Source organism: Rhinoraja longicauda, chromosome 4 (assembly GCF_053455715.1).
Source record: "Rhinoraja longicauda isolate Sanriku21f chromosome 4, sRhiLon1.1, whole genome shotgun sequence".
Lineage (NCBI taxonomy): Eukaryota > Metazoa > Chordata > Chondrichthyes > Rajiformes > Arhynchobatidae > Rhinoraja > Rhinoraja longicauda.
Window position 1 is genome coordinate 25,586,173 of NC_135956.1, and position 19,142 is coordinate 25,605,314.

General features: G+C 37.8%; 1 protein-coding gene across 1 annotated transcript in view; it reads right to left on the bottom strand.

Annotated features, from left to right (window-relative positions):
- Positions 1-19,142, bottom strand: part of st18 (ST18 C2H2C-type zinc finger transcription factor) — a 156,932-nt gene that overhangs the window by 98,623 nt on the left and 39,167 nt on the right. Inside the window, exons 3-4 of the mRNA XM_078398541.1 lie at positions 2,552-2,646; positions 500-554 (exon numbers count right to left, since the gene is read on the bottom strand). Coding sequence (XP_078254667.1) covers positions 500-554 — 55 coding nt within the window. The 5' untranslated portion in view covers positions 2,552-2,646. The remainder of the gene's footprint in view (positions 1-499; positions 555-2,551; positions 2,647-19,142) is intronic.

The window sequence follows — 19,142 nt, forward strand, 5'->3', positions numbered from 1 at the left end:
CCATTCCAGGAATACAGGCTTAATAATTTCACCATCCCGCTCCATCAATTACCCTGCTTTAGCTCCTCAATGCAAAACTGTTATTCAGTGTTAATCCCAACAGGAGTATTACTTTATCTGCAGCTCACCATTGTCATTTATTGGATCATTATTCAAAATGAAACGTTGTAATCATCATCAAATGACATTTCTTGCATTATTTTCATGAACCTGCTCATATGAGCACTCAGAGTGTGTAAGATTTTTATGGCTAAAGTTCAACAGGGAACATATATTTTTTTAACATACACTTTTCAAAGAGCACCAACAATAAAAAACTGTTATTTGGCTCATTATTTGCCCTTGTGTCTCACTCCTTCTCTCTGTTTAACATGTGAATGCATCACAGTGAGAAAAGGCAAGATTAATTAAGTGTCTGCCTATTTGAGGTTTTCCAAGGGAACTAATCTGTCTTCTTCTGTGTAGAGCAAAATAATTTCTGAACTTTTCAACCACTCACCCCTAGATCCTTTCGAGCGAGTGCGTAGTCTCTTTTCCTCAATGTCTGAATCCATCTGCAACAGAGAATGAGATATTAGTGTCAATCATTGCCAATAATTTCTGGCATTTATCATAACTTAAAAAACAAAACAAAAGACTTATCGCCTAATAGGTTTGCATTCTTACTTACTATTTCTATCGAACCTACGGTGTCATTGCGGGATGAAGGTCATTCTTAATTTTTGCATTCTCAGAAAGGAATTTAGTGAACAGGATGTGCTGTTACCTTAGTTTATATGGGAAACATGACTCTCTTATCTAATGTTGTGTTGTGATTGAAAGTAGTGACCTGTATTAGATTTATAATAGGGGAGCAGGTGTGGCTATGATGGACCTTAATTTCCTTTAATAAACCTTTTGTGCACTGCACTCATATGGCAATACGATGTTCTCTGAGGCCCTGCGCATAATAGGTTCATTACTTTTGATTACTATGGTCTATTGAGAGAAAGAACTCACCAACACACTATATTATGTGTTGTTAAACCAATATATATACCATTTATTCATTTTCTTTCACTAGTTCGCGTGTGGCACTTACAGTGATTTTAACAACTGGCCTTCATAAATTAAACTATCAAAGGCTACAACTGGTGTATTTTATATTGGCTAAAATTAGAATATGTGATCTGTTTTCTTACCACATCCATCTTACAAATTATTCCATATTTGATTTGGCTGTGTATAACAAAAATACCGTTTTAATCTCACAAAACAGGACACGATGGTAAATAGACAAAAGGGTGGAATTATAATATCTGGGCGAAAAATAAATCAGGTCAGATTGATCTGACCAAGCTTTCAATTTTAGTAGCTCTGCTGCAAAATCACTTTTATTCTAAATGAATAAAAACGGTGACATGGAAACATCTTTTGAACTAAACTAATTTCTGTGGCACATTTAAAATGTGTATAATATGGATGCAACCACTAAAGGATAAAATTGCTTTGCAATATGCAGCAATAAAATACATGATTTATGGGCTTTATTTTAAAAAATGCAATCCCGGCTAGCAGTAGTTATTAAAAAAAATCGAAAAATAGGGCAGTGCCATTTCTACCATGACAATCTCTTTCTCCAACTTTTTTTAACATCTTTCAGGATTGGCAGAATTTTTCCTTAACACCTGTGTGTAGATTTGTAGATTCTGATCTGATCATTTGTTTTTTTTTAAAACTTTGACTTTCTTTCCAGCTCGCAAAATTCAGAAAATGCTGTAAAATTCATGGGAGAATTTGCGTAAAAGGTGGATTTCTTTAAATCAGTCTTTTCCTATCCCAGGGAACCCCCTTGCTAGATTATTGATGGACCACCTTCAAACATCACATATTATGAGGAAATCATGGTATTAAAAATAACAAAGTAATAGAGTAATACTTTGCATGTAATGCAACTAGCTAGCAATGGTGGACTTGATATATGTGACTCTTCAGATTAAGGTCAGGATAATCTGATAGTCTGCTGACATATCTCGCTCTTTCGCATTAATGCAATACTTATCCTGCAAAGGATACAAAACCTATACAAAGGATACAAAATGTGACTGTTTTTCACATAATTAGAAACACAGATAACAATTTTATATATCATTCATCTGTACAATGTTTTATAGAATATTTAAACCCAACCGGCTCGCACTTCTCTTGAACTAGAAGAAAGGGTATGGTTAACATTACATTCCAGTTCTCAAACGATATAAATGAATGAATCATAAATAAAACAAATTAGCAGTCCCAAATTTGGAGAACAGTACATTGTAAACAAATCCCAGTTGGAGGACAAAATGTGTAAGAAAGAACTGCAGATGCTGGTTTAAATTGAAGGTAGACACAAAATGCTGGAGTAACTCAGCGGGACAGGCAGCATCTCTCCATTCCTTCTCTCAAGAGATGCTGCCTGTCCCGCTCAGTTACCCCAGCATTTTGTGTCTACCTCCCAGTTAGAGGAGACAGGATATTACTGTATTACTGAGAATAGCTGCAACTGTAATGAGGATATTTTAACACTTACCTTTGTTAGTTTGTTCTGGTTTTCTGATGCTTCACAGTTTTTATTGTGTCTATATATCAATGGTTATTTTAGCAGATAATCTGGAAATTCATTCCCTGCAAGATTAAAAATATCAACGATAAATTCTTGAATTTTTAATCAAAAACAAAATGCAAAATAAAAAATATTTATCACTATTCCATTTGGAATTTTAATTTGACTATGTTCGCTAAGTATTTTATCACTTTTGGCTCTGTGTAACCATTTTGATTGTTGTCAAATTAAACAGCGAGCAAAACAACATTAGTTGCAGTTACAGGAATCAACAACTCTCCACCACACTGTGTTACACTTCATTCTAAATCATGGGAAACTGATGGTGTTGAGCTCAAGTTACCTTTGTTTAAAATGGTACTGTAGGTAAAGTTGTCAATTTCTATTTATCTTAATACTAAACAGCAAAATTCATATATGGGATTACAATTCACCTCTTTGTAGTCTGAGTGTGATCTCTTTTGGACTATTCAATTATACTTCACCTTTGTTTCTTTCATTACATAGACTGCTGCCCAAGTACTTTGTCCCACCATTTTGTTACCAATCTCAAATGAAAACAAAACAGTCTATTGAGAAAGGATTCTACAATATTTTAATGTTTCTTTTCTTTAACTAGTATCTAACCAAAGATTTTGTTTTTTTGCATGGATTTAGTTTGCTGCCATGGCAAGAACGTTATTCCAACTTGATTTCAATAAAACCTTTGCCCCATTTTACATTTTGATATGTGATTAGATTGCAAGTTCAATAGCAGTGAATTTCCAGGATCTGAACCAGTTGTGGCATTCAAAGCGCTGCATGGATTTAGACAGATGCAAAAATATGCAAGGAATGGAGGGACATAGAAAACGTGATGTGGATGGGATTAGTTTAAGTCGGCATCATGTTTTGCACAGACATTGTGGGCTGAAGGGCCAGCTGCTGTGCTGGACTGTTCTGTGTTTTGATCTCAATTTACATCCGCCTCACCACTAATTATCAACCCATGTGGGAAGTCGATGTTACTTCTGTGATATAACATTAATCCTACCTATAAACCGATTACTTGGATTCAGTGCTACTTAACTATATTTAGATCATATTAACCGATGAATGATTCATGTTTAATATATATTTTAATTATATCATGTTTATAGTTCAGCAATTGTTACTGAACTAGTATTCTGAGGTCTGGACTAATACTGATAAATGTAAATGTATATTCCATCATGGAACTTAGAAAACTTGAATTTAGGAAGAGAAATTGGAATTGCTTTCACAGGGAAATAAAGATCAAGGAATACTTAACAGAGGTATTCAAAATTATGTAATATCTTTTCAGTTAGGATACAAATTTCTTTATCAGTGGATCGATAGCTACAGATTACAGATTTACTGTAATTGTCAAAATATTCAGAAAGCGTTTTTGTTTACATGGCCCAATAATGGGCTGTCTGAAAGACTGGTTCAACCATAACTTTTAAAAGGGAATTAGAATAAATGAAAAGCCGATGGAATGGGATTAAAAAGGTAGACCTGTTTTTCAGCAAGGTGGGTCTAAGATGTTCTTTTGCCTTCTATTTTAACAAAGAGTATACCTGTATATTTCAAATAAAGTAAGCCCCTTACACCATTCCAGTGAATATACCCATGCCCTCCAGCTGAAGTAAAAACAGTGATTTATCAAGGTTTACAATAACTTATTTGACAATCTCTCAGTTAAAAAAAGCCAAGTTTCCCATTTGCTGTTTTAAGAGCCTTATCAGCTTGAATCATTATTCTAAACTAGTCCACTTATTGATCATTACAAACACCAGGGACGATTGTGGCATTTTAAGACCACTAAAATGGACTATTAAAGAATCACAGTGCCGGAGCAATAATTTGTTATAATGTCATGTTCAGGCAAATACAAGACAAGTATTCCTAGCATGGTAGAGATCCCAGAACAAAACCTTGCCATGACAGCCAGTTAATAATGAGATATAATCTGCACATGTCACTTGATGTGTATTAAATGTTTTAGAAAAATGCATCCAAATCATTTGGCTTTCAGGAATTGCTTTAAGGGGAAGAAAATCGTGTTTCTTTCTAACGCTACTTTACTGCCAGTACTGCAGCACTGACATTTAGCTTGCAAACAGATATTTATATTTTAAATCTTTATTTCAATATTTTGAATACTGTTACATTAATTATAAATATAATGAAGCCAAAACTGAGCAAAACACAAAATACAGCCATCAGTTACTAAATATGTCAATACTGTCAGATTTTGAAATTGTGAATAAGACACTCTAATGGAAATGATAAACATCAATGTCTAACTCTCAGAAAGCTGGTCAATTTTAAATTGTTTCTTTAACCTTATTGTGTTCTTTAACCTTAAAGTTCTATTTTGTTTGGGTAGATTGACATTGACAGTATCAAAGTTCCTCAGATTCATATTATGTTATTTCATTGAAATAACATAATATGAATGAGCTGATCCACATAAATTTCAAAGTTATTATGGAATTCATTGCCACAGACGGAGGTGGAGACCAAGTCAATGGATATTTTTAAGGCAGAGATTGACAGATTCTTGATTAGTAAGGGTGTCGGGATTATGGGGTGAGGGCAGGAGAATGGGGTTGAGTGGGATAGATAGATCAGCCATAATTGATTGGCATAGTAGTCTTGATGTGCCGAATGGCCTAATTCTTCTCCTAGAACATATGAACTTACGAACTGATGAACAGAGGTTCTGTAGTTCTGCAGTCTAAACAGGAAGGAGATTTCCTTTTCCACAATGCACCTATATACTTGGAGTTGCTTCCCAAAAATAATGAATAATATAGTTGAACTTGTATTGAAAATCCTGATAAAAAGCAATAGTGTTACCAGTGGCAAGTAAGTAAGTAGTGAGAGTGCCAGATTTAATTTAACTGGTAAGATTACTCAAGAGACCTTTTGCAGAGACTTCTTAAGTTCTGGAAGGCATTGCTGAACAAGGTGATAAAATCAGATTCAGAATTTGCAAAACATGCAGTCAAAAAAGAAAGATTTGCAGGACTACAAGGAAAGGGTAGAGGGATAACATTAATTAACATCTTTCCCAAGGAACCAGCACAGATGTGATGGGCTGAATAATCACAATGATTTTATGAGCTTAGATGATACCAGGACATATTCATAAGGTCATAAGGTCATAAGTAATAGGAGTAGAATTAGGCCATTCAGCCCATCAAGTCTACTCCGCCATTCACTACAGGCCCAGTGCCGACAAACCCTCATCCTAGGTTATGCTACTCATTCCAGGGATCACCTGGGTTCAAGTTTATTTAGCATTTTTTCCGAACTGTTCTCTGTTTATATGGTAGCAGCCAGCACCATCACTGTGGTTTACCTGTAAATAGAGACCAAATCATTATTCATGCTCAGAGCATGGAAACTGGCCCTTCGGCCCATTGAATCCATACTGAGAAGCACCAACCCACATTAATCCTACACTAATCCCATGTTTATTTTACTTTACCTACACATTGGGGGAAATTGCAGTGGCTAATTAACCAACCACCAGGGAGGGACCCACACAGTCAAGGTAAGAAGGTGCAAACTCCACACGGACTGCACCAAAGGCCAGTGTTGAACGTAGGTCACTGAAGCTGTGAGGCAGCAGCTCCACCAACTGTGCCACGTCTTAGTAACATTGATTAACTTTCTTTGGGCTTGACATCCCACTTTGAAGAACTATATATAGGGATTAGTGGGTTTCATTTGTTTTGTTACTAAAGCAATCACACTGCTAAAGTTTTGAGTTGGCCGTGAAGCATTTTAGAGTTTCCTGAGGTCATAAAATGTGTGTCTTTTATTGTCGTGCAGCTCCTTGCAGAATATTTCTTGGACATGGAAGAAAGCTGTACTCTGGAGGATTTAGTTAATCTATTTCCCCAAGTGGATGGGTTGAATGCCTGAAACTATCATCCTCCACTATTTGTTACCCACTTTTTTATTTGAACTGTCTCGATGAATTAGAATATATTTATCCACCAGCTCAGAGACTGCTAGGGATTCATATTACCATGATGCTCATTGCACTTGCAATGAGAATGCCCTCTTCTGAACCGATCTCTCAGTCTACTTGTACTGATAACACCAGTGAATTCAAAAATAAAACTAATGAAAGCAAAAGAACAATTTTGCAATTCCAAGCAGCAGAAATATATATTTAAAATTAACAGAATGAAGGAAGTTGGACATTTGGACCACTGTATTCCCTCGAGAGGGCAGGCTATTATGTGCTGTGATAGTTGTGGCAGCTGTTCCAACTGAACGAAAGGACAGAATTAAGTTTGGTGCCTCCTTAATAACTATGTACATCCTCTCATCTGTGGCAGATTGCCAAATAAATTGTGCTGAGACAAGCTACCAATAAGATAATTTGCATTGTATTAAACGCATATGGGAGGGGATTAGTGGTCAGTTTTTCCACGGCTACTCCACTACAAACAGTCTTTGAAATACATATAATGTTCCATCTTTAGTTTAGTTGACTTTGTTATTTGGCACATGTACCAAGGTACAGTGAAAAGCTTCCTTGTTGCATGCTATCCAGTCAACACAAAGACTGTACATAATTACAATTAAGCCATCCAATGGGCACAGATACAGGATAAAGGGAATAATGTTTGGTGCAAGATAAAGTCCAGTAAAGTCAGTGTTGCAGTGCTAATTTTGTAGGTGCCAGAGCTGTCACTGGTGCCGGAGCGGCTGCTATTAAATTCCCCACTAGTTAAAATTCCCCGCTGTTTATTTTGGCTTTTTTTACAGAGGTGCCGGAGCGGTGCTCCGGTGAGCTCCGGCAGCACTGCACCCCTGAGTAAAGTTCAATTAAAGATAGTCCGAGGGTCTCCAATGAGGTAGGTGGTAGGTCAGTACTGATACGAACAAAATAGATCTTTCCTGGCTCCTATTAATCACAGGATGGACACTGAGAAACCCATTAAAAATTGCATTCAGAATATGCATTCTTTCAGGATGAGATTGCCATTTAAATTAAATGGAATTTTACTCATTCTTATCGATAAATATTCCTACACCCATGGTAGTTTATCTATTCTTTACATTAATTCAAAATAAAGCATTCAATGTTACAATGTTAATGATAATATAGGACGGATCAAAATAAAAATCTTTCCATTGTAATTAAGACATTCTTTGTGTCTGCTTTGGACAATTGGCTCATTCTTTGAAAAAGAGGAGTAACTCCGTGGAGAATTGTTCAGTAAAGGACCCTCTGAATGCGTTGCTGGACTGACAATATGTGATGAAGATGATGTTATTGTATTTATAAAATTCGATTTGCAGATGTAAATATGGCAGCAAAGTTAGTGATCATAAACTCAGAGAACCCACATTGTTTCCAGTGACATAACTTTTACAAAACATTATAAATGTTATTGTAATAACCTGCTATAAAGCATTCCACTTCATAGCATGCATGCTCCACTTTCAAACCTTCCTTCCATTACAGAGTTTCATTGTATTCATCAGTGTGGCAGTTTTTACAACATATTTCTTTAAAGGGCAGCAGTAATAACAATACTTTTAAATTATTTGGTGTGAAAGTAAGTGCATAGTTTGATTTTTATTCAGCTTATTGTAGCCAGGAGGAAATAGCTCCAGTTGAACGTTCATTACTTATATGGAGTAAAATCACAAATGCAAATTATTTTGTGCAGCTTTTGCCAGATTACATTTATATATCTTCTGTCGTGAAAATACTTTGAGTGTTTGGGCACGATGTTACAAAACCCTACCCTGCTGCATACATACGGCAATAAAGAAGAGAATGGAAGACTCAACTGAAAGCAAATCACAAGCTGCTCGAGGAATTTGGCATCTAAGAAGGGAAATGGACAGATGATGGTTCGGCTTGGTGCCCTTCTTCAACACTGGAGTAGAAGGGAAATAGCATGTAGAAAGAGGTGTGTGAAATGGAGGAACAGCAGACATCTGTATGTAATCTTCCCAGGATGCTTTCTCAAATATATTGTGATTTTCTTATCGCTAAGGCAATTATACAGCATCATATTAGATTATGAGAACACACTGCACTATCCATTGTCTCAGCACTTTCCTCTCCATTTTCCATGCCTATGGATCCCCTTGTTTGTCCAAATATCCATCAGTGAATTCATGAACATGATCAATGATTGACCGTGCCCATCGCTCTGGACCAGCAAATTCCAAAGGTTTACAACCTTCACAGTAAAGAAATTTAAATTAATTTCAGTCCTAAATAGACAGTTCCGTACCTTGAGACTATTTGACATCGTTCTTGATCTTCAATCATCTATCCAATTAATAACTTTCTTGTGTGCTTCAATGAGATCATTATTCACTCCTCTAACCCTGAGTGAGTATAAAACAGTTTTACACAATTTCTCTTCCTCGGATAATCCTGTCAGCCTAGAAATCCATCCATGATGCATTACCCCAAGGTATATACATCCCGTTTAGAGATGGAGCCCAATACTCCATAGAGCTCCAGTTCTGAATCTGGATAACTGCAGAACTTTATAAAAATCGCCATGTTGAACAATAAAATGAAACTCTATAATGGAAAGATGGCTTGAAAGTGGACCATGTATAATATGAAATGGAATGCTTAATAGTAAATTATTAAAATTACACTTATTATGCTTCATAAGAAAAGTTATGTCACTGGGGGAACAACATGAGTTCTCTAAGTTTGTGATAAGTAACTTTGCTGCCATATCTATATCAGAAAACTAAAGTTCACAGATACAATAAGATTACGTTCATGATCACAATGTGCTGGAGTAACTCAGCAGGTCAGGTAGCATCTCTGGAGAACATGGAAAGGTAATATTTGGGTTTGAGACCCTTCTTCTGGCCTGAAACGTCATCTATTCCTGTTCTCCAGAAATGCTGCCTGACCTGCTGAGTTACTCCAGCACTATGTGTCCTTTTATGTATTAACCAGCATCTGCAGTTCTTTGTTTCTATGCATTCATCCAGTTTAGCTTAGTTTAGTTTAGTTCAGAGATACAGTACGGAAACAGGCCCTTTGGCCCACCAAGTCTGCATCGACCAGCGATCCCCACATATTAACAATATCCTACACAGGCTAGGGACAATTTACATTTATACAAAGCCAATCAACCTACAAACATGTACATCTGTGGAGTGTGGGAGGAAACCAAAGATCTTGGAGAAGACCCATGTGGTCATGGGGAGAAGATACAAACTGCATACAGACAGCACCCATAGTCAGGATAAAACCCGGGTGTGTGGTGCTGAAAACACTGTAAGGCAGGAACTCTATCGCTGCGCCAACGTGTCGCCCCGATCTTTTTTTTAATTTAATTTGTCTTTTTAATTGCATAGTGAACTCGTATGTTAACTCTCAGCCATTCTGAGATTCTTCTGAACACCAACATTTCTCAGAGTCTTACCATTTATAAATATTCTGTTTCTCTATTCTTGCCAGCAAAGCAAATAACCATAATTTTCACCTTATTCTCCATCCACTACTTTCTTGTTAACTCATTTAGCATACAAATGTACGTTTGATATTTCAAAATCTCTTTACTTTCCCACCCATTTCATCGGTAAAGTTGATTATTCCAATTAAAGCTGATTTTCAGGTTGGTCATTAAAATTGATTGTAAATGGCTGAAGATAAAGTTTGGATCCTTTCCCATCCCAGAAGTAAAAGCCTGCTAATCTGAAAAAAACCATTAATTTGTAGTTTTAATTTTCCATCCCTTATCAAACCTATTCCCAATGCTGATATATTAACCCCAAACCCATAAGGCTTAATGTTATGGGGAGTATGTATCAAATCCTCTTTGAAAATTAGATTTGTTATAACCAATGTTTTTTTAAATCCATCTTCCTCACAGGACTATTTATCAAACACAATTTCTCTTTTATAGAACCCAGGCTCCAAACATATTGTGATTTTTAGTTCACTGTTAACATATTGTTTATAAAAAAAATAAACATTAATTGAATATAACCAGGAAATCTTTGTAAACACTATTTTCTGTCAACACGTTAATAACATAAGGCTGGAATAAATGTGTCTTGACGTTGATGGTTAGTAAATGAAATACATTGGTTTGAGGATCTATTGAGAAAGAGCTGCTTTAGAACATGTTAGATTGCAGCATAGACAAGAAGATTTGATCCACATTATGTATCAGCAGAAGCAAAGCTTGAAATGAAGTACAGCCAATATATTACTAGTTAACAAAAGTTAGGGGCAGTATGGTGGCACAGTGGTAGAGTTGTTACCTCACAGCGCCAGAGACCCAGGTTCGATCCTGACTATGGGTGCTGTCTGTACAGAGTTTGTTTGTTCTCCCCGTGACCGTGCGGGTTTTCCCAGGGTGCTCTGGTTTCCTGCTACACTCCAAAGACCTGCAGGGGATCTGTCTGAAGAAGGGTCTCGACCCGAAACATCACCCATTCCTTCTCCAGAGATGCTGCCTGTCCCGCTGAGTTACTCCAGCTTTTTGTGTCTATCTCAGGTTTGTAGGTGAATTGGCTTCGGTAAAGATTATGAATTGTCCCTAGTGTGGGATAATGCTAAGGGCCAACTTGCCCATACATTTACTTTCAACATAAAATTATAAAAGGTAAATAGAGCCTGTATAAACCCATTTGAAAAATTTCAAGTGGTGATTAAAATGAAAAACAGAGGGGTGCCTATCTGTTATTTACATTCACTTCCAGAAAACATTTGGTAAATTTCTTCATTTAAAAAAAACTGTTAACTAAAGCTGAAGCTGAACCAAAGACAAGTTGATCACAGAATTAAAGACAATTGGTTCACCAGCTAATTGGCAAAGTGATGGTGTCCTGGAAGATTTTGTGTGAATATGTGGACAGCATTTCCAATTGACAGGATGCAATTCTTGGTGACAAAATATGTTTGCAGTATATTTGTTAATAGGCAGTGCAGATGGAAACAAAAATCTATATAGGAAAACTGATAGAATAAGCATAAGTATTCAATTACTCACAATACCTTCTAAAAGGTGTAAACTGGATTTATTGGGTAGTTCCAAAAATTCTTGAGACTCCACATCAATTGGCCGATGTAGCATAATTGTAAAGTACAGAAAATATTTTTTTAAATGGGTACTCGATTGCTAGTCCCCATTCTAGAAGACAGCATAGTGAATGTCAGAATGGCTCAATAAGTAGGGATGCTGCCTCACAGCTCCAGTGGCCTGAATTCAGTCCAGTGTTGTCTACATGGGGTTTGCATGCGATTGGTATAAGTGGTGATCATTGTGGACTTGATGGGCCAAGTGGTCTGTTTCCATGCTGTACGGTCCACAAGTCTAAAGTACACAAAGATAGAAATGTTTCTGCAGCTGTACAAAACCTGGCTTAGTTAGATCTGGAATATTGTCTTCCATTCTGGGTACCATATCATGAGGCCATCTTGGCGCTGGAGGGCAAAATAAATTTACCAGGAGAAATTACACATATAAAAATTACATTTCCTGGAGTTTAATGGGTAGTTTTATGGAAAGTTTCAATATATTAAAAGAAATGAATAGGTTAATAGGAAATAAAAACAATTCTTGATTATGTTGGTGGTTGTTTAGGCATATGGTTAAAATAATAATTGGACATTTCTGCATTTAAATTAAACAATGCAAATGCTGGAAATCTGAAATAAAAGCAGCAAATGCAGGATACATTTCATAATCCAGGCTGCATTCCTGGAAAAAGATTAAACTAAGCATATTCAATTGGTTCCACCATTCCAGATTTTCACTTACTTTTATTTAAAATAATTATCAAATGAATAATAGGATCATGGAGACATAACAGTGCAGATGCTGGAATCTTGAACAAGACATAAACTGCTGGAAGAACTCCATGGATAGGACAGGTTTTACATGGATTGGACAGGTTTGGAAGGATATGGGCCAAACGCAGGCAGGTGAGACTGGTGTAGCTAGGACACATTGGCCGGTGTGGGCAAGTTGGGTTGAAGGGCCTGTTTCCACACTGTATCAGTCTATGACTCTATAACTCAACGGATTTGACCCTATCATTGAAGGGATTTGCAGACAAAACATTTTGAGTCAGAACTATTTCTCAGGCTAATAGCTTAATCTTACTAAATGTGGAGAAGAAGATTTGATGGCAATGACTGTGGTGTTTTGTAGCTGAAGGCTGGTATCAAGTGGCATCAAGATTCTGAGCAACCACAATGCAGAAAGGTTTTGCATCTTCAGAAAGAATTCGGATCAGAGATGCTGAACTGATAGTCGGAGGTGCAGACTGAAGGTGGGAATCACCTGGAGAGTTTGATCCAGGAGGCAGGCACACTTCCCATAGGTTGGGAGCCAGCCTAGGCAGTGGATGGTGATTAGAAACATGTGACCACTGATCAGGCAGGTATGAGGTTCCAGGATACTAACTGCCTTTGATCTATTTCAACCCCTAAGAGCTACTTGTTCGAAGTAACACATATTGCAGGGAAGTTAGGTAATTTGACCATGGTTCCAGGATATAGGAAACTATTCCACAGGCCCTTTGGCCCACCGAGTCCGCGCCGACCGGTGATCACCCCATACACTGGCACTACCTTACGCATTAGGGACAATTCGGAAGCCAATTAATCTACAAACCTGGACATCTTTGGAAAGTGAGAGGATCCGGAGCATTTGGGGAAAACCTACGCGGTCACAGGGCGAAGCAACAAACAACATACAGACAGCAAGCGTGGTCAGGCTTGAACCCGCATCTCTGCCGCTGAAAGGCAGCAACTCTACCACTGCACTGTTGTGCCACCTTCATGACTTTAAATGCGTGATTTTTTTGTGTTTGATCCCAGTGGCTTCAATGATAAAAGTTGCTTAGATACATTCGATTTAAGAGTTCAGTGATTTGATGGTGGGTGGGCGATGGCAGAGCTATGATAATCATATTTTCATGGGTCCAAGTTCTACAATCAGTAGCAGGCCTGTGCAGATCGCTGCTCACAGTGAACCAACCATCTCTGCTTTGCACATCCCATTTAATGTTGTTGCCATGTATCAGCTCTTAAAGGTTTCTAGGGCACAGCAACAGCCATGTTATTATTCAGCTGAGCAGATTGTTTAATTGAAGAGCTCTCATTGACAACAAACCAGGAGATGGGAATCACAATTTAACTAACAATAGACCAAGTGGACCCGTTGGGCCCAAACCTCTCCTGCATTGGTGTAGCACCCTCTCCTCCCCCCCTCTCCCCTCCCCCTCCACTTCCCCCTCCTCCCTTCCTCTCCCCCTCCCTCCCTCCCCTCCCTCCCGTCCCTCCTTCCTCCCCCTCCCCTTCCCCCTTCCCCTCCCCCCCCATTCCATCCCCCTCAACCCCCTTATCCTCCTCCCTCCCTCCCTCCCTCCCTCCCTCCCTCCACCCCCCTAGATAGATTTAAACTTTAAAATGTGAATAACTTAAAAAATATAACACCGATTTCAATGAAACCTCTTCCATTAGCGCCAAAGGGACGATGGTGAGTAAGGTGGGCCTAAAACTATCGCGCTTATCGTGTACCGTTTTGGCTGTAGTGCAGGAACAAACAAACAAACAAATGAGAGTTTTAGTATATAGATGACAAATATCTAAAAAATAAAGATTTAAGTAAATATTCACAGATGGATTTTAGAATTGGAAGTATCATAAATAGCTTGTGAAGGAAGGATAATCCATATATGTAAAATTAAATCTTTGAATTGAAGGAATTGTTAAGCAATAGTTTGCTTTTGTAGACCATTAATAATATACTTAAATATTATCAACAAAGCACAGCATTTTGGGGTTATTTTTCACAGTAGTTTTAGTTCTGAAGTGCTCAAAATTCTTGAGAGATGTCTGAATTTGCAAGATTACCCGAAAACAGGTCTTGAAGTGACATTTGCTGTGGCACAGAAGGGAATCTCTTGGAGCCATTTCTGTATTCCAGTGTAGAAAAGTGGGTGTGCAGATTACAAAGGCCCGGAAATATTTTTATTGGCATTAATACAGTGTTCTATGTTACCCAAATGATTATGTGAAAGTCACCTAATGATTGAACATAAGAGTGAAAGACCACTTGTCCACTTTTGCCTGCACTGTCATGCACTAAGGAAGTAACATTTTACTTCAGGCCACCTTCCTGCATTATCTCCACATCTCTTGATTCCCTTAATATCTATGTATTAATTGATCTATCTAGAATAGACTCAACTTCTGAGAATTGCTGTTTCGCAAGTTCTTGCAGCTACCGGCATTAGAATAAATTTTAGTGGTGAAGGGATTGTTAGGCAATATTTAGGCAAAAATATATACTCAGTAGCCAACTGTTTAACAGGACAAACAATAACATAAGCAACACTACAGCTACTCCTTCAGTATTGCTGCTGAGTGAATAGAGGCTTCAACGATAGTAAACATATGAAAGTGGATAGTTTAGTTTAGTGTAGTTTATTGTCACATGTACTGAGGTACAATGAAAAACTTTTGTGGTGTGCTAATCAGTTAGCGGAAGGACAATACATGATTACAAATGGAGCCATTCACAGTGTATAAATACATGATAAAGGGAATAACGTGAATAATATTTAGTGCAAGATAAAGCCAGAAAAGTCCAATCAAAGATAGTCTGAGGGTCTCTAATGAGGTAGATATTAATTCAGGACTGCTCTCCAGTTGTGCTAGGATGGTTGAATTGCCTGATAACAGCAGGGAAGAAACTGTCCCTGAATCTGGAGGTGTATGTTTTCATATTTCTATGTTTCTATGATACGATAGAACTTTATGTGTAAGAAAGAACTGCAGATGGAAGAGGGAAGAAGAGGGAGAAGAGGGTACTACAGGTCAGGGAGTTTAGTAGAACAGTACTTGCAGGAGGCATATTCTTCATGAGTTGTGGGCCATGAAGATGTCCCAGAAGATTGCCTACCATACCAGATGAGAGCGTTAAATGGAGTCTATGATCACCTACACTTTGTCAAAACCTGCAATGCAGGTAAATGCCTATGCCAATTCTGCCAGTTCCTGTACGCTAAAGGAAAAGTAGATGAGCTCTCCTTGGAGACAGAGTTTAGGTGACCTCTCTAAAGCAGCAGTGAGCAGCAAACTGTGAAATATGTCATGTTAGCAGCAACAACCTTGAATGATCCTGATCATTTCCTATTTAAAAACTCCATTCTTTCTGGTTCAATTCATTATGTTAAAAAAAACATAAGAAGGTCAACAGAGAAGTAAATGAAACATTTAAAAAAGTATTTTCAGTTTATCATCATAAATTTGAACTAAAATAAAAGGAAGGCTTTTGTAATATTTTAAGAAAATGCATTTTAACATGCAGAGTCATACAGCAAATAAATAGAGATTATACTTCTGATCAAACATAACTCTCCATTGAAGCTCACATTTCAGTGATTTCTCTGCTACAGATTCCTATGATGTCAAGTTGATGATTAGAAAATTAATTCAGTTATTAAACTAACCACATGAACCTGTTATCAACTGTAATGTTTATTCTCATTGCTGTGCTCATTTCAAGTCACCTTCCAACTTTGAAAGACTTTGTTATTGAAAATCAGTTCTTTAGATATGTGGACATCATTAACCCTACTCTACCTTCCAAAACGGTGCCCAACCCTGGCGATTATTTGCAAGCTAGCCACAGAAGTAGATCTACAATCACATATTACAATCACTCCATACTCTTAAATCCATACACTGTAAATGGCCCGATTGCAATGATGTATTGTCTTTCCACTGACTGGCAAGCATGCAACAAAAGCTTTTCATTGTACCTCGGTACACGTGACAATAAACTAAACAAACTAACTATGCCAACTATATGATGTTCCATTTATGCGATTGGGTAAACTATGGAACCTGATTTTTAGAATGAGTTTCTGGGCAAAGATAGGGTGGAAACAATGTTTTATAGAGGCATTTTTAAACTCTTTCACCAATTCAGAAAATGCAGAACTTACACTGCATGAACAGATGTTACAGGCTAATGTTTACAGCACCCCACCTACAACAGCAATAAATTCCTTCTTTGAGAGAAAAACAATTTCCTAGTAGCATTATAGCTCTGTTGAATGAACATTATAAGGGAGGTTCTAGCCCAAGCACCCACGTAAACTTCATATGAATAAGTTCAGAAAGGAGGCGACATACATATACTAACATATCCTTTACAGATAGTTCAGAAAATGTAGTTATGAAGAAAGCCTACTATGGTGTCTAGGCAATTAAAACACATATTCCGAATGTCAACAAATTAGCATAAAAATAACAGCAAAAGAGAAGTCATCTGCCAAAGTGCAATTCTTGGTACTTTTTTCATAACCATTTTTCTCAGAGGAATTGTTTTCAATTTATTCGCTACTTCACTGGATCTCAGGGGAAAGAGGCATTTGATGCTCATAGGTTCTACACGGCGACTAAAGCATTTATTGTCAAAAGCATCAGCCCTCTACCCTAACCCCATCTGCCATCTCTGCCATCCCTGGGGATGGGAAGTTCAGAGTACAATCTGGGATGCACTGACATGATATTATTGAACAGTAAAATAACAGGTTTTGTCAATTTTATATAAGCTGGGATTCCTTCTTCTTTTATTGAAACAGATAATTGCTGTCAATTTAAACTTTGTACCACTAACCGTCCCCCAAAATTTTCTCTGGATGTTACACCAAAGAATGGGCTTATTTTAAGACTGGTACCATCGTTCAAAGATACAATGATAAATTATTTGTTTGAGCATATATTGAAGTCACATTGTCATCTTCGAGTGAATCTGTATACATTTATACCTTTTGCAACTTCAGCACGTCTCATGAAGGCAATGAAATACTTTTGAAGTGTGGTCATTGTTTCATTGTGGAAGCTGGTATGTGCATATTAAGGCCCCTAAAACGGCATTGAGATTCATTAACAGAAAAGCCCAATAATCTGAATCCGCAACTCTTTTTTTCTCTCTTCACTAAGGCTGCCTGATGTGCAGTATTTGTGTTTAATATATGAGCAGGAATTTGTTGTTAATGATAACACATGAGATTAAAGATGCAGTAATATGGAGCAAAAAGCAAACTGCTCAAGAACTCAGTTAGTCAAATAGCATCTTTGGAGACCGAAGGATGGTCGACAATTTTGGTTGAGGTGCTACAACAGAACTGAGAGTATCAAGGGGAGACGTTAATGTTGTTGTTTAAGTAATAGTAACATTAGCCTGGACACCAGCAAAGCTTCCCTTTGACTTTGAATAACACCAAGAAGAACAATTAAGGATCTCAATTTAACATCTTGACCAAAAGACATTGCCTCTGACACTCAATCTCCTCCAGTATAGCACTAAAGGGCCCAGCAGGATTATGCTCTCAAATGATTTTACGAGGTGAAACACACAATAACCTTATTCAGAAGCGCGAGAACTACTATTGAGCCAGGACTGATAATCATAGATAACTCTGGTGAATTTATATGAACACTTACTGCATTTGCAGGAACTTAGCTTTTTAAGTTAAACACATCTGTTAAATAGCAAAGAGAAGAACTCGATAAATTTAGTATAAATTTAGCATTAACATTTCTGACATTAATTTGTAGTCTGTTATATAATTATGACTACTATTGCCGCAATAATGATGTGGCATTTCTCTCAATTCTCTCCGAATTGTGTAAATTAAATATACACACTCACTGGCTGTACAAATGGAGATCTTTCACTGGGGACAATATATAAAATGCTTCCAACTTGGCTCAGTGCAGGCAGTTCAGGTCGTGTGGCTGTTCATGCAATCAGTCGCAGAGATTTACAGCACAGAAGGAGGCCTTTCAACTCTTGGCAGCTAGAAGTGAAGCTATTTATGTTCCTTCCACTTGTCCACTCATGGTCCACAGCTTTGTAAATTGCAGCTCTTCAAGCGCTCGCTGAAGCACCTTTCAAATGTGACGATGGCTTCTGCCTTTACCATATTTCATTCAGTGAGTTCCTGACCCACACCATGCTCTGGGCGTTTTTCTTTTCCTCAACTCTCCCCTAAGCCTTATACTGATTCATTTCAATCTATTTTGCCCAGTTATCAGCCTCTCTGTCAGGGTACATGGGTTCTGCCTGTTTACCTTTCCACATATGTTATAGGAGCAGAATTAGGCCATTCGGCCCATCAAGTCTACTCTGCTATTCAATCATGGCTGATCTATCTTTCCCTATCAACCTCATTCTGCTGCCGTTTCCCCGTAACCCCTGACACTTGGCCACTCAGAGTGTTAAATACTAATACTGAGCTTAGCCATACCCCACAGAGTGCAAATTTGTTTACGGGCTTTTGGTCCTGGGGTCCAACATATCAGAAATATAGACTCCCGCGTAATTTTTTTAAAAGACGGTTGCAGGGTAATCGACCTTTGTGCCAGGAACCTGCCACACACCCCTTTGGCATCCTACCGCAATGACAGAGTGATCTCATTGCTGCACTGCTTGGTCAAAGAGTCATAGGGTGACACAGTGTGGGAAACAGGCCCTTCGGCCCAACTTGCCCACACCGGGCA